The sequence below is a fragment of the Protobothrops mucrosquamatus genome, unplaced genomic scaffold, assembly GCF_001527695.2.
Source record: "Protobothrops mucrosquamatus isolate PMUCROS unplaced genomic scaffold, P.Mucros_1.0 scaffold3151, whole genome shotgun sequence".
Classification (NCBI taxonomy): domain Eukaryota; kingdom Metazoa; phylum Chordata; class Lepidosauria; order Squamata; family Viperidae; genus Protobothrops; species Protobothrops mucrosquamatus.
This window is the reverse complement of record NW_015389151.1, coordinates 221,098-234,287: the sequence shown is the minus strand read 5'-3', so window position 1 is coordinate 234,287 and position 13,190 is coordinate 221,098. Positions and strand designations below refer to the sequence as shown.

At 46.4% G+C, this 13,190-nt stretch overlaps 1 protein-coding gene and 2 non-coding genes across 3 annotated transcripts; 1 reads left to right on the top strand and 2 right to left on the bottom strand.

Annotated features, from left to right (window-relative positions):
- Positions 1-448: 448 nt before the first annotated feature.
- TRNAG-GCC lies at positions 449-519 on the bottom strand. The gene has a single exon. It is a non-coding gene; the product is annotated as a tRNA-Gly (tRNA).
- A 4,656-nt stretch (positions 520-5,175) lies between these two features.
- Positions 5,176-6,147, bottom strand: LOC107297131 (protein ANTAGONIST OF LIKE HETEROCHROMATIN PROTEIN 1-like). Its single transcript, XM_015826490.1, has one exon. It carries the CDS (start codon positions 6,145-6,147, stop codon positions 5,176-5,178), a length of 972 nt encoding a protein of 323 aa, XP_015681976.1.
- A 2,611-nt stretch (positions 6,148-8,758) lies between these two features.
- Positions 8,759-8,830, top strand: TRNAQ-CUG. The gene has a single exon. It is a non-coding gene; the product is annotated as a tRNA-Gln (tRNA).
- Positions 8,831-13,190: the final 4,360 nt, after the last annotated feature.

The window sequence follows — 13,190 nt, the reverse complement described above, 5'->3', positions numbered from 1 at the left end:
AACCGCGGAAAATCTGGCCCCAACTGAGGTCGTAAGTGGAGGACTTTCTGTACTTTCTGGATCCCGCAGAGTTTTTGCAGGTAAGTAAAAGAATTTTGGGGAAATCAGTCGGTTAAACTGCTCAGCCAAGTACGGGACCCTCTCCCCCAAAAAACAGCCCTGGGGAAGGAAGAACTTGGGGAGGGGGGCAGCTGAACCTAACCTCACAGGGTGCTAATTGTGGGGGGGGGAACTGGCAACCACGTTACCTATGTCCCTTTGAACCCCCCCCCCCCCGCCGCCACGAACCAGCCTGTCAATCTAAATCGGTGGTTTTTCAACCTGGGCCACTTTAAGACGTGTGGACTTCAACTCCCAGAATTCCCCAGAAAACGATATCGCTGGCAATATATATATATATATATTTCTTTAGACACACACACACACACCAGGGACACAAAAGGTCAGTTGCATTGGCCGGGAATCGAACCCGGGCCTCCCGCGTGGCAGGCGAGAATTCTACCACTGAACCACCAATGCATCTGCTGCAGATGTGCTGGATAAGACATCCTCTTATATGCTGCTCCCGGCTTGGTTTTTTTTTATATATATATAATTTACGGTGTGACTAATTGAACAACTGCAGTGATTTGGCTTAACAACTGCCGCAAGGAAGGACATAAAAATGGGGCACGATGGGGTTCTTCTGCTGAGCAGGGGGCTAGACTAGAAGACCTCCAAGGTCCCTTCCAGCTCTATTCTATTCCATATTTTCTATTCTATTCTATTCTATTCTATTCTATTCTATTCTATTCTATTCTATTCTATTCTGTTCAGTTCTGTTCTATTAATTCTATTCTGTTCTATTCTTATTTATTATTCTATTCCTATTCTATTCTATTCCATATTTTCTATTCTATTCTATTCTTTCTGTATTCTATTGTATTCTATTCCTTATTTCGATTCTTTCTGTATTCTATTCTATTCTGTATTCTATTCTTTCTGTATTCTATTCTATTCTATTCTATTCTATTCTATTCTATTCTATTCTATTCTCTTAGCAAGTGTCTTGCTTAGCAGTGAAAAACGTGGGCTCAACTGTGGTTAAGTCAAGGACTCTGTATTGACTTCTGATAGTTTTTGCATGGGTGTGTAAATATATCCTAATATTATTTGGGGGCACCGTTCCTGTTAGAAGAATTATCTACTATTATGTCAAAATAGAATAGAGTACGACGATTCACACGGTCTCGTTAGTTTCCCTCAACTGAATTTTAAATATGCCCACTTTCCTTATTTACTATCCTGCTTATTTGACTCCTACAAAAAAAGTTCAGGAGACCCTTTTACTGAAAAATTCGGTGCTAACAACAAGATATATCGACATAGAAAGTGCCTGCTAGCCAACTGTTGTGTAGAGACTTGAAAGACATTTGCACATAATAAAACATGCGGCAGTTTCTGTTGAAAACTAGGTTAAAATCAGTGGTTTTTTTCAACCTCAGCAGTTTTTAAGATGGGTGGACTTCCACTCCCAGAATCCCCCAACCAGCAAAGATGGATCTGATGACATTACAATGTCGGTCTTTTCATTTTCAATTGCTAACACATTTCCACTCAAAGCGCCATGATCACTTGAGCAAAAATCTTTGCAATTACCAACACTGCCATCGATGTGCTGGTGAAGGGTGTTTGCCCCAGTATATTCGCACTAAATCTTATTTTCTTTTATGTATATGTGGTTGACCCCTTTGAGAATTCCTTTTCGAGTTCTCCAGTCAGTCCCTTGACAAGTTTATAGTCCTCATGGAGGAAAAGGGTTTGGTTCCTTTTCACCCAAGCCGGCAACCTTCCCATCACACCAGCTTCGTGGGGGGTTCTACATTTTGTGGTGTCAAAACATAGCTTGTTTCATCCTGATCACGGATATTTTTCAAGTTTCTTCCTTGAAAAGCTGGAACTTTGAGGAGCCAAACTCGAACTCAAGCTAGACAAATTCTTTGACTCACTTTCTTTCGGTGAGCTGAATTCCAGAAGCTGAAATATAGCATGTTTAGGAGAGACGCCCGTAAACAACCTTTAATTCTTCCTTTATTGTGGCTTTTCCATCGTCCTGTTTGGCTGGTTTAGAGTTTTGAGGCATGGGGCAAAGCCCGGAAACTGGTTAGCTGGGCCTCGTGAAATGGACAAATTAACTTAATATTCTACATGAATTGTGCTGTGCAAATGCAGCCGCAGAGTCTTAAAAGGCCAGAAATGAATGAGGCAGTAACGGAAATGCAGATATTGAACCACAACTGAACACGAAATTTTTTGTGGCAAAGCGAGGCAGCGGCTCAGCGGGTTTTGCCCCATTTTACGATCTGGGGATGATGCAATGGTTGTTAAGTGTGAAAAACGGTCACAAGTATAGGGTATATGATGGTATAGGGTTTCCTGCCTGAGCAGGGGGTTGGACTAGATGACCTCCATGGTCCCTTCCAACTATTAACATTATTATTATTACTACTACTACTACTACTATTATTAGTCTGAAATGGTATAGGGTTTCCTGCCTGAGCAGGGGGTTGGACTGGATGACCTCCAAGGTCCCTTCCAACTATTAACATTATTATTATTATTATTATTATTATTATTAGTAGTAGTAGTAGTAGTAGTAGTAGTCTGAAATGGTTTAGGGTTTCCTGCCTGAGCAGGGGGTTGGACTGGATGACCTCCAAGGTCCCTTCCAACTATTAACATTATTATTATTATTATTACTACTACTACTATTATTAGTTTGAAATGGTATAGGGTTTCCTGCCTGAGCAGGGGGTTGGACTGGATGACCTCCAAGGTCTCTTCCAACTATTATTATTATTAGTCTGAAATGGTATAAGATTTCCTGCCTGAGCAGGGGGTTGGACTAGATGACCTCCAAGGTCCCTTCCAATTTTTATTATTATTATTATTATTATTATTATTATTATTATTATTATTATTATTATTATTATTATTAGTAGTAGTAGTAGTAGTAGTAGTAGTAGTTTGAAATGGTGTAGGGTTTCCTGTCTGAGCAGGGGATTGGACTAGATGACCTCCAAGGTCCCTTCCAACTTTATTATTATTATTATTATTACTAATAGTAGTAGTAGTAGTAGTAGTAGTAGTAGTAGTAGTAGTAGTAGTAATAGTAGTCTGAAATGGTGTAGGGTTTCCTGCCTGAACAGGGGGTTGGACTAGATGACCTCTAAGGTCCCTTCCAAATTTATTATCATCATCATTAAATACAGGGAAAAAAGTCACGACAACATTGAAGCTTATCAGTGATTCACTTGATGACATCCCGCTCCTGAAGGACATATTCCCATCGACCCTACAAGGCGCCTTTTCTAAAAAATTTTTTTACAGTTCTTTAGCCCTCCTCCTTTCGTACAGTCTCGACAAGCAGCGGACTAAAAAATTTTTTTATTTGTTTTTCGTCCATATAAATCCATAAATGAAATGAAAAGCGATAAATAAATAACATGCCGGTGGTGAGAGTGTGACCGAAACGCACCCCTCTTTCATGGGCGCCATAAAAAGGGGGCTCCCCTCTCTGGTCGCAGCTGACATATTTAAACGTTTGACTCATTGAGGAATATTAACACTCATTTATTAAATTTATATATCGGCCAACTCCCAGCAGCTCTGAAAACTGAGTGCTGGAGACAAACTCCATCTGCAGCACCGAAACGGAATAAACATAGTTAAAATGGATCCAACGCCTGCAAAGATTCTAGTCCTCATGAGCACTTGGCTTCAGTTCCAATCCCAGGGCAACCAGTGGCCCTTGCCCAGGCTAACCCCACCAAAAAGGCATTTTGCTGGGGGTTTTTTTCAAAGAAAATACCCTTTTATTTTCCTAAAGGAACGTACAGGAATCTCCGCCTGAATCTGTGCTCCCATCTAAGGTTATTTTATTATTGTTATTTATTGAATTTATTTGCCGTCCATCTCGGTGACTCTTGGGGTTCTCTTAGCTACAATGCCGGCTAGAGAAGACTGATTAGCCGGGTTTACGTGAGTGCAAGCCTTGAGCGAGGAGGACCCACATCAACAGGGAATCCATGGTGGAAATTTTGGGCAGGAGGCCCAGGCATATCCGCAATCCTCTAATGTGAATGAAAAACTAAACACAGAGGTGTGTCTCTGTTTCATCGACTCTCTGCGGAGGCAGGTATAAACGGTACTGGGGTGGTTAATCCGCTTTGCAAAACAAGTGTGAATGGTAATTGAGTGAGTCACTTTACTTAGGCGAAGGACGCACGTCCCTGTAAGGCAGCTTTAAGGCAGGGGGACTTCAACTCCCAGAATTCCCCAGCCAATATGGGGGTCAGCAACCTAAGATGGGGAGAGTTTAACTCCCAGAATCCCCCAGTCAACATGGAGGTCAGCTACCTCAGCAACTCTTAAGATGGGTGGACTTCAACTCCCAGAATTCCTCAGCCAACATCGGCTCAGCAACTTTAAGACTGGCGGGGGGGGGGGACTTTAATTCCCAGAATTCCCCAACCTGATCCCCAATGGCGGTCAGCCACCTCAGCAACTTGAAGATGGGGAGATTTTTAACTCCCAGAATTCCCCAGATAGCATGGAGGTCAGCAACTTTAAGATGGGGGAGGGACTTCAATTCCCAGAAACCCCCAGTCAATATGGAGGTCGGCAACCTCAAGATGGGGGTGGGTGGGACTTCAATTCCCAGAAACCCCCAGTCAACCTCAGCAACTTTAAGATTGGTGGACTTCAACTCCCACAATTTCTCAGCCAACATGGGCTCAGCAACTTTAAGACTGGCGGGGGAGGACTTTAATTCCCAGAATTCCCCAACCTGATCCCCAATGGAGGTCAGCAACTTCAGCAACTTTAAGAGGGGCGGACTTCAACTCCCAGAATCCCCTAGGCCAGCCATGCTGGCTGGGAAATTCCTGGAGTGGGACTTCTATCCTTAAAGTTGCCAAGATTGAGAAACACGAATCTACGGATTCTCTACCCTGGATTTCTGAATTCTTCACACCAAAATCAACGTCGAGAATATAAGTCTGCTGTCTTAACGCCGCCCAGAACCCTTGAGGCAGTTTTGGGGGGCAATCGGATCGCGCCCTGGGGGCGCGAAGTCTCACTTCGGGCCTGGTCTCCCCCAAAATTCTGGCAGCACCACCAGCCTCCTTCTGCTCCTCATATCTTGCTGGCGATGTACGCGCAGAGAGCATCCCGGACCTTTTCGGACCGAGCGGCGGGTTTAATGCGCGTATCGGGGCGTTGCAGGGGCTGTTCGAACGTGGCGGCCAGATGCTTGGCCTCAGCTTCCCACTTCTCCTCGTAGGCCTCCCCTTTCTCCTCACAGATGTTGTGCAGGACGCAACAGGCCGAGATGAGGCGGGGAAGATTCTCCACCGCGCAGTCGTTGCGCCCGGTCAGGCAGCGCCACCGGCCCTTCAGACGGCTGAAGGCTTCTTCCAAGGGCTCCTGGCATCGGCTCAGCGTGGCGTTGAAGGACTCCTTGACCTCATCCAGATCTTCGGTGTAGGGCACCATCAACCATGGAAGGAGAGGGTAGGCCGGCCCTCCAAGGATGACGCGAGGGACCGATACGCCGTTGATCTCCACGGGAGCGGGAGGGAAGAGGGTCCCTTCCTGCCCTTTGGTGAACAAGGTGGACTTGTTGAAGATCTTGGCTTCGTGAGTCTTGCCAGGCCACCCCGCGCTCAGATGGGTGAACTTCCCTTGATGGTCCACCAAAGCTTGCAAGGCCATGGAGTAGTAGCCCTTGGTGTTGACGTACTCCGACGCCTGGTGAGGAGGACACAAGATGGGCATGTGCGTGGTGCCCACCACGCCCATACAGTTGGCGAACCCCCTGGCCTCAAAGCCCCCGATGGTGTCCGCCAAACTGTTCCCCACGTTTACCGTGGAACGCATCAACACCCTCTGAATGGCCCGGCAGACCTCCAGCACCACCGAGCCGGCGGTGGACCTGCCTACGCCGAACTGGTTGCCTACGTCGCGGTAACAGACGGAGGTGGCCAGCTTCCAGATGGCGATGGCCACCCGCTTCTCCACACTCAGCGGGACCCGCATCCGGGTCTTCTGGCGCTGCAAGGCCGGGGACAGCCGGGCGCAGAGGTCCAAGAAGGTCGCCTTGCGCATCCTGAAGTTCTGCAGCCACTTGCTATCGTCCCAGGTCTCCAGGACCGTCCGGTCCCACCACTCGGTGCTGCGCGGCCGAGCCCAGAAGCGTCTTTCAACCGAACGCAGGCGTCCCCTGCGCCTGAAGCCGGCGCTGCGGGTCTGTCTGGCCAGGAAGACTTCTTCCTCTTCGGCATCCTCTTCTTCTCCTTCCTCCTCCTCCTCCTCTTCCTCCTCCTCTTCCTTCTCCTCCTCCAGCTCGTCTTCTCCATCCTCCTCTGCTCCTCGCCGCTGTAGGGAGTGCAGGAAGGCCCACCGACGGCGGGAGGCTGCGGCCGAAGCGGCTTCCCCACGGGCTCGTAAATACTCCATCATCAGCGTGCCGGATTGCACCACGTACAAAAGGGCAGCGTCCTGTCGGGCAGCCTCCATGCTGGAGATTGAGAGAAGAGAAACGACGCTTAAAAATGGTCCTAGGCCCCTGGACCTTGCAGGACCGTCCCTGGTTTTTGTAGGAAGACCCCTCCCCTCCCCAGATTAAAATATTCTTTATTTTTAATATTAACAAAAAAGGTACGAGCGAATATTTCTCCTAAAGGACACGACACGACCTTTAGGACATAATAGCATAATAGCCCACCACCCTTGACACAAGGCTCACTACATTACACAACGCCCTGGAGCATCTCAGTCAGAAGGTATAAAAAACCCGACTCTCAACTCCATTGGGTCAGCTGTCCCAGAACTACCTGCTGCTGTTGGTTCTGCTCGTCATTAAACCTCCTTTCCTAAGCAGCCAGCCTCCATTTTATTTCCAGTGTTTTCCTCCCGGCTTGGGACTGGATCTGATTTTTCTTTCAACGTTTTCGCAGAGGGTTTTTTTTCAACCGTTCCACCTAGGCTGCGGAGGGGGAGTTATTTTATCTTCTGATTTATTTTCTTATTATGTATATCCCACCTTTATTATTTGTATCCCCCGCTCAAGGCGGCGAACATACTTAACAGTCCTTCCTCTTTCTATCTAACCCACAACAACAATCCTGTGAGGTGGGTAGGGCTGAGAGAGAGGGACAAGACCAAAGTCACTCAACCGGCTTTCGTGGCTAAAGCGAGACTGGAACTCATCGTCTCCTGGTGACTGGCTCAAGGTCACCCAACTGGCTTTCCTGTCTAAGGCGGGACTAGAACTCACCATCTCCTGGTGACTGGCCCAAAGTCACCCAGCCAGCTTTCATGCCTAAGGCAGGACTAGAACTCACTGTCTCCTGGTGATTGGCTCAAGGTCATCCATCTGGCTTTCCTGCCTAAGACGAGACTAGAACTCACCGTTTCCTGGTGACTGGCCCAAAGTCATCCAGCCAGTTTTCATGCCTAAGGCAGGACTAGAACTCACCGTCTCCTGCCGATTGGCCCAAAGTCATCCTCCTAGTTTTCATGCCTAAGGCGGAACTAGAACTCAACGCCACCTGGCGATTGGCCCAAAGTCACCCTCCTAGTTTTCATGCCTAAGGCGGAATTAGAACTCACCGCCACCTGGCGATTGGCCCAAAGTCACCCTCCTAGTTTTCATGCCTAGGACGGAACTAGAACTCACAGTCTCCTGGTGATTGGCCCAAAGCCACCCTCCTAGTTTTCATGCCTAAGGAGGAACTAGAACTCACCATCTCCTAGTGATTGGCCCAAAGTCACCCTCCTAGTTTTCATGCTTAGGGTGGGATTAGAACTCACCGTCACCTGGCGATTGGCCCAAAGTCACCCTCCAAGCTTTCATGCCTAGAGCGGAACTAGAACTCACAATCGCCTGTTGATTGGCCCAAAAGTCACCCTCCAAGCTTTCATGCCTAGGGCGGAACTAGAACTCACCGTCTCCTGGTGATTGGCTCAAGGTCGCCCAACTGGCTTTCCTGTTTAGGGCGGAACTAGAACTCACCGTCGCCTGGTGATTGGCCCAAAGTCACCTTCCTAGTTCTCATGCCTAGGGTGGAACTAGAACTCACCGTCTCCTGGTGACTGGCCCAAAGCCCCCCAGCCAGCTTTTGTGCTTCAGGTGGAACTAGAACTCACCGTCGCCCAGTTTCTAGCCAGGTGCGCCTTAACCACCAGGCGAGACCGGCTCCCAGATACTAACTAGCCGCCGCCATCTCCTCCTTGCATTTTTTTTCATTCTTCAATGTTCTGCCAAGGTTGCAAACGTAGCCAGCAGAATACAAACCTTTGGGGGGCTGCCACCGCCGGGTGGATCGACGTTCCAGGGCCTGGGAGAAAAAGGGGAGACGCGAAAAAAGATAAAAATCGGAATTTAAAAAAAAATAAATCTGAATTATTTCGCAGAGAGGAGAAAGAAAACAAAAGCAACAGAGTCGAGCCCGGGAATTCAAGGGTTAACCCGACCCGGGAAAGGGAGGGGTCGGAAAAGCAGGAGCGAGGAGGAAAGACCCCGCCCACTTCTCCTAAGCAACGGGCCAGGGCCCGCCCACCCGAAGAACCTCTCCTTTTGTTCCCTGAATGGGCCCCGGCGAGGAAAGAACGGGAAATGCAAATGAGCAGCGACGCCATTGGCTGGGCGGCATCTCCGCCTCTTTTCCGACGGCGGGGGCGGGAGTGAATGGCGGTGAAGCTGCGGGCTAGTCGCGGTTCCATGGTGTAATGGTGAGCACTCTGGACTCTGCATCCAGCAGTCTGAGTTCGAATCTCAGTGGGACCTTATTTTATTATTATTATTATTATTATTATTATTATTATTATTATTATTATTATTATTATTATTATTGTTGTTGTTGTTGTTGTTGTTGTTGTTGTTGTTGTTGTTATTATTATTATTATTATTATTATTATTATTAATTTGCAACACAAAAGTCTTTATTGTGGCCAAATCTCCCTCCAATATCTTTTTAGGCCAAGGGTGTTGTTTAAATGTTCGCAAAGATTACAGCAATCATTTGCAGAAAGCAGAAACTGCAAGGGTTTCCTGCCTGAGCAGGAGGTTGGACTAGATGACCTCCGAGGTCCCTTCCAACTTTATCATCATTATTATTATTAAGCATGGATAACCTGCATGTGGATATTCAGATGTGACAGTAAAAGGGCTCTCTGCAAAGTTTGATCTGAACTGATATTTTTAAGTTGCCTTTTTACAAGTAACAGCCATGTTTTTTCAACCCCGGGCGACTTGAAGCTGGGTGGACTTCAAATCCCAGAATTCCCTAGCTATCCCTCTTGGCTGGGGAATTCTGGGAGTTGAAGTCCACCTGTCTTCAAGTTGCCCTGCTTGAAAAACAAGGGTTTACAGCAGCGTCTCTCAACCCTGGCCACTTTTAAGAGGGTTGGACTTCATCTCCCAGAATTCCCTAGCTAGCCCTGTTGGCTGGGGAATTCTGGGAGTTGAACTCCACCCATAAGAGAAGATAACCTTTGTTGTCATTTTTTTTTTTTACTGTGGGCACAACGGCACACATCAAAAATGAAATTTAGTTGCCCGCTCTCAAAGTGAAACACATACACGACACACACACCTAAACATACCATGTTCAACGTATGTATAGACCCACACCCCTACATATACGTAACAAATAAATATTAAACACTGTCCATCTTGAATATATAACGGAAGGAGGAAGCTGGAGCGTTCACAAGGTTAATGCTGTACGGAATGAAACTATGGCTGAATCTGGATGTTCTGCTCCGGATACCACGGAGCCCCCCTCCCAGAAGGGAACAAGGAAAACAGGTTGTGAAGAGGATGTGTAGTGTCCCAGACAATCTTGCGGACCCTGCTCAAGCAACGCTTATGGGCCACGTCCTGGGTGGAAGGGAGGAACTGCCAACCATCTTTTCTGCCGTCCTCACCACTCTCTGCACCGGTTTCCTGTCCGAAGCAGGGATGCTTCCAAACCAGACTGTGATGCCGTATGACAGGATGCTCTCCATCGTCCCCCTGTAGAGAGTGGTGAGGACAGGGGAAGGAAGAGGTGCTTTTCTCATACGACGCAGAAAATGCAGGCGCTGCTGTGCCCGCTTCACCCGTGTCTCGCTGTAGAGCGACCAAGCCAGCCTACTTGTTGACTGCACACCCAGGTGAATCATTAATGCACAGAGAAGTGTGGCTGTGCCTGCCTTTTCTGAAAATCGACAACGATCTCTTTGGTTTTTCCGGTATTTAAAACTAGGCTGTTCTAGCAGCAAGATTAGTCTTTGCACAGAGATGGAAAGATAATGAGGCACCCTCAGAAGAAGAGGTAATAAATAAGATTTTATCCTGTCAGCACAGGATAAAATGGATAGGTTGACTGTTAGAACTCAAGGATAAGAGTGAAACAGATTATTACGAAATCTGGAACAAATTGTATAATTGGTTGGGGGAAAAAATAGATGGAAAAACTCTCTGATTCAGCGAAACACATTGATCAAGAAAGATACCTATCAAAGGAAAAATATCTAATTATTAAAGTGAAAATTAAGAATAGAGATGACGGGATCTACCAGAGAGAATACTTAAGAGAAAAAGAAACATCTGTTTGAACATGTGGATTGGGAATCATAGAAATTAATTGTTAACGATTCTTCTTTATAAATGTAAACCAAGCAAACACACTGTTAACCAACTATTATGTGACTTATGTTTTAAAAATCAATAAAGTTTATATATATATATATATATATATATATATATATATATATATATATATATATATATATATATATATATATATATATATATATATATATATATATATATATATATAAACTAGGCTGTTCTCCTTAAGGCCAGTTCACCAACCCCTCAACCTCCCTGCGGTGAGCCTCCACCTTGTCATCCTGAATAAGGCCCACTACTGTTGTATCATCTGCAAACTTCACAATATGGTTGGTGACAAACGTGGCACAACAGTCATGGGTCAACAGGGTGAACGGCAGCGGACTTAGGACGCAGCCCCTGAGGACATCCTGTGCTCATTTTCCCATCTTCAAGCTGCCAAGGTTGAAGAACAATTTTTTTTTGCGGTGTTTTTACAGTTTTAATTCTTCTACAATTTCCAAAGCAAGCCAGCTCTGGAGCAATGCCCAGGGAGCCGCCCACTTCTTTGGGCAGATTCTGCCTTTCTTCCTAGCTGATGAGTCATGCCTTTTCTCCCCTCGGGAAAGGTGGCCACCAGGAGATCACGGGCATGCTTCACGAGCCGCCCAGCGATGAGAGGGCGGCACGCTCACGAGAGCAGGTGGACCTGGAGGAAATTCCAGGGAAAGACGGGAATGTTTTCACATGGCAACTGGGGTGAGTGTCTCATCCCGCACAGGCAAGAGCTGGGCTGGATCTGAAGCGATCCCAGCCATTTGGCCTGGAGCAGGATCCAGGATCCCTCTGAAAGTCCACAAGCAGGGGTCTTCCAACTTGGCCCTTTGAGGACTTGTGGACTTCAACTCCCAGAATTCCTCAGCCAATGTGCCTGCCTCAGGAATTCTGGGAGTTGAAGTCCGCAAGGAGGGGTCTTCAAACTCGGCCCTCTTATGACTTGTGGAGTTCAGCTCCCAGAATTCCTCAGCCGGCATGAGGGAACTATGACCCTTTGATGACTTGTGGACTTCAACTCCCAGAATTCCTCAGCCGGCGTGAGGGAAATATGATCCTTTGATGACTTGTGGACTTCAACTCCCAGAATTCCTCAGCCGACGTGAGGGAACTATGATCCTTTGATGACTTGTGGACTTCAACTCCCAGAATTCCTCAGCCGGCGTGAAGGAAATATGATCCTTTGATGACTTGTGGACTTCAACTCCCAGAATTCCTCAGCCGGCGTGAGGGAACTATGACCCTTTGATGACTTGTGGACTTCAACTCCCAGAATTCCTCAGCCAGGCATGCTGGCTGAGGAATTCTGGGAGTTGAAGTCCACAAGTCACCAAAGGGCCAGGTTTGAAGATGCCCTGGTCTAAAAGCTTCATATTCGTGTTTTACAGATAGTCCTCGACTTACAACTGCTTCTTTAGCCACCGTTCAAAGTTGTAATGGCGCTGGAAAAACAATTTTGACCAGTCCTCGCACTTAGAACCGTTGCGGTATTCCCCCCCCCCATGGTCACGTGATCAAAATTGAAGCCCTTGGCAATCCCCACGTCATGTTCCCAGCAGGGCTTCTGACAAGCTCAGTCAAGGAGGACCCTGGATTCGCTTAATGACTGTGGGAGCTATTCTCCAAAGCTATTCTCCAAAGCGCCTGAAGGCAGGAGAAGAAACAACGGATGGAAACTAATCCAGGAGAGAAGCAACCTGGAACTAAGGAGAAATTTCCTGACAGTGAGAACAATTAACCAGTGGAATGACTTGCTACAAGAAATTGTGGGTGCTCCAACATTGGAAGTTTTTAAGAAGAGACTGGACAGCCGTTTGTCTGAAATGGTATAGGGTTTCCTGCCTGGGCAGGGGGTTGGACTAGATGACCTCAAGGTCTATTCTATTCCATTCCATTCCACTCCACTCCACTCCACTCCACTCCATTCCATTCCATTCCATTCCATTCCATTCTATTCTATTCTATTCTATTCTATTCTATTCTATTCTATTCTATATTTATTCTACTTTATTCTATTCTGTTTTGTTCTGTTCTGTTCTCTTCTATTCTCTTCTATTCTATTATTCAATTATATATTCTATTCTATATTTTATTATTCTATTCTATTCTGTTCTATATTCTATTCTGTTCTGTTCTGTTGTTCTCTATTCTATTCTATTCTATTCTATTCTATTCTATTCTATTCTATTCTATTCTATTCTATTCTATATTCCATTCCATTCCATTCCATTCCATATTTTCTATTCTATTCTATTCTATTCTATTCTATTCTATTCTGTTCTGTTCTGTTCTGTTCTGTTCTGTTCTATCTGGGGAATTCTGGGAGTTGAATCCACAACTCTTAAAGTGGCCAAGGTTGAGAAAAAACAGCTCTTCTCAAAAACCTTGTGAGGCGCATTATACAATCCCAACATCCTTTCTTCAGGCCAGCCCAGCTTTGCTGTAACTCAGCAAGTGTCACAACTGGGCTCAGTTCATCAAGCTGCCTGTAACGGTG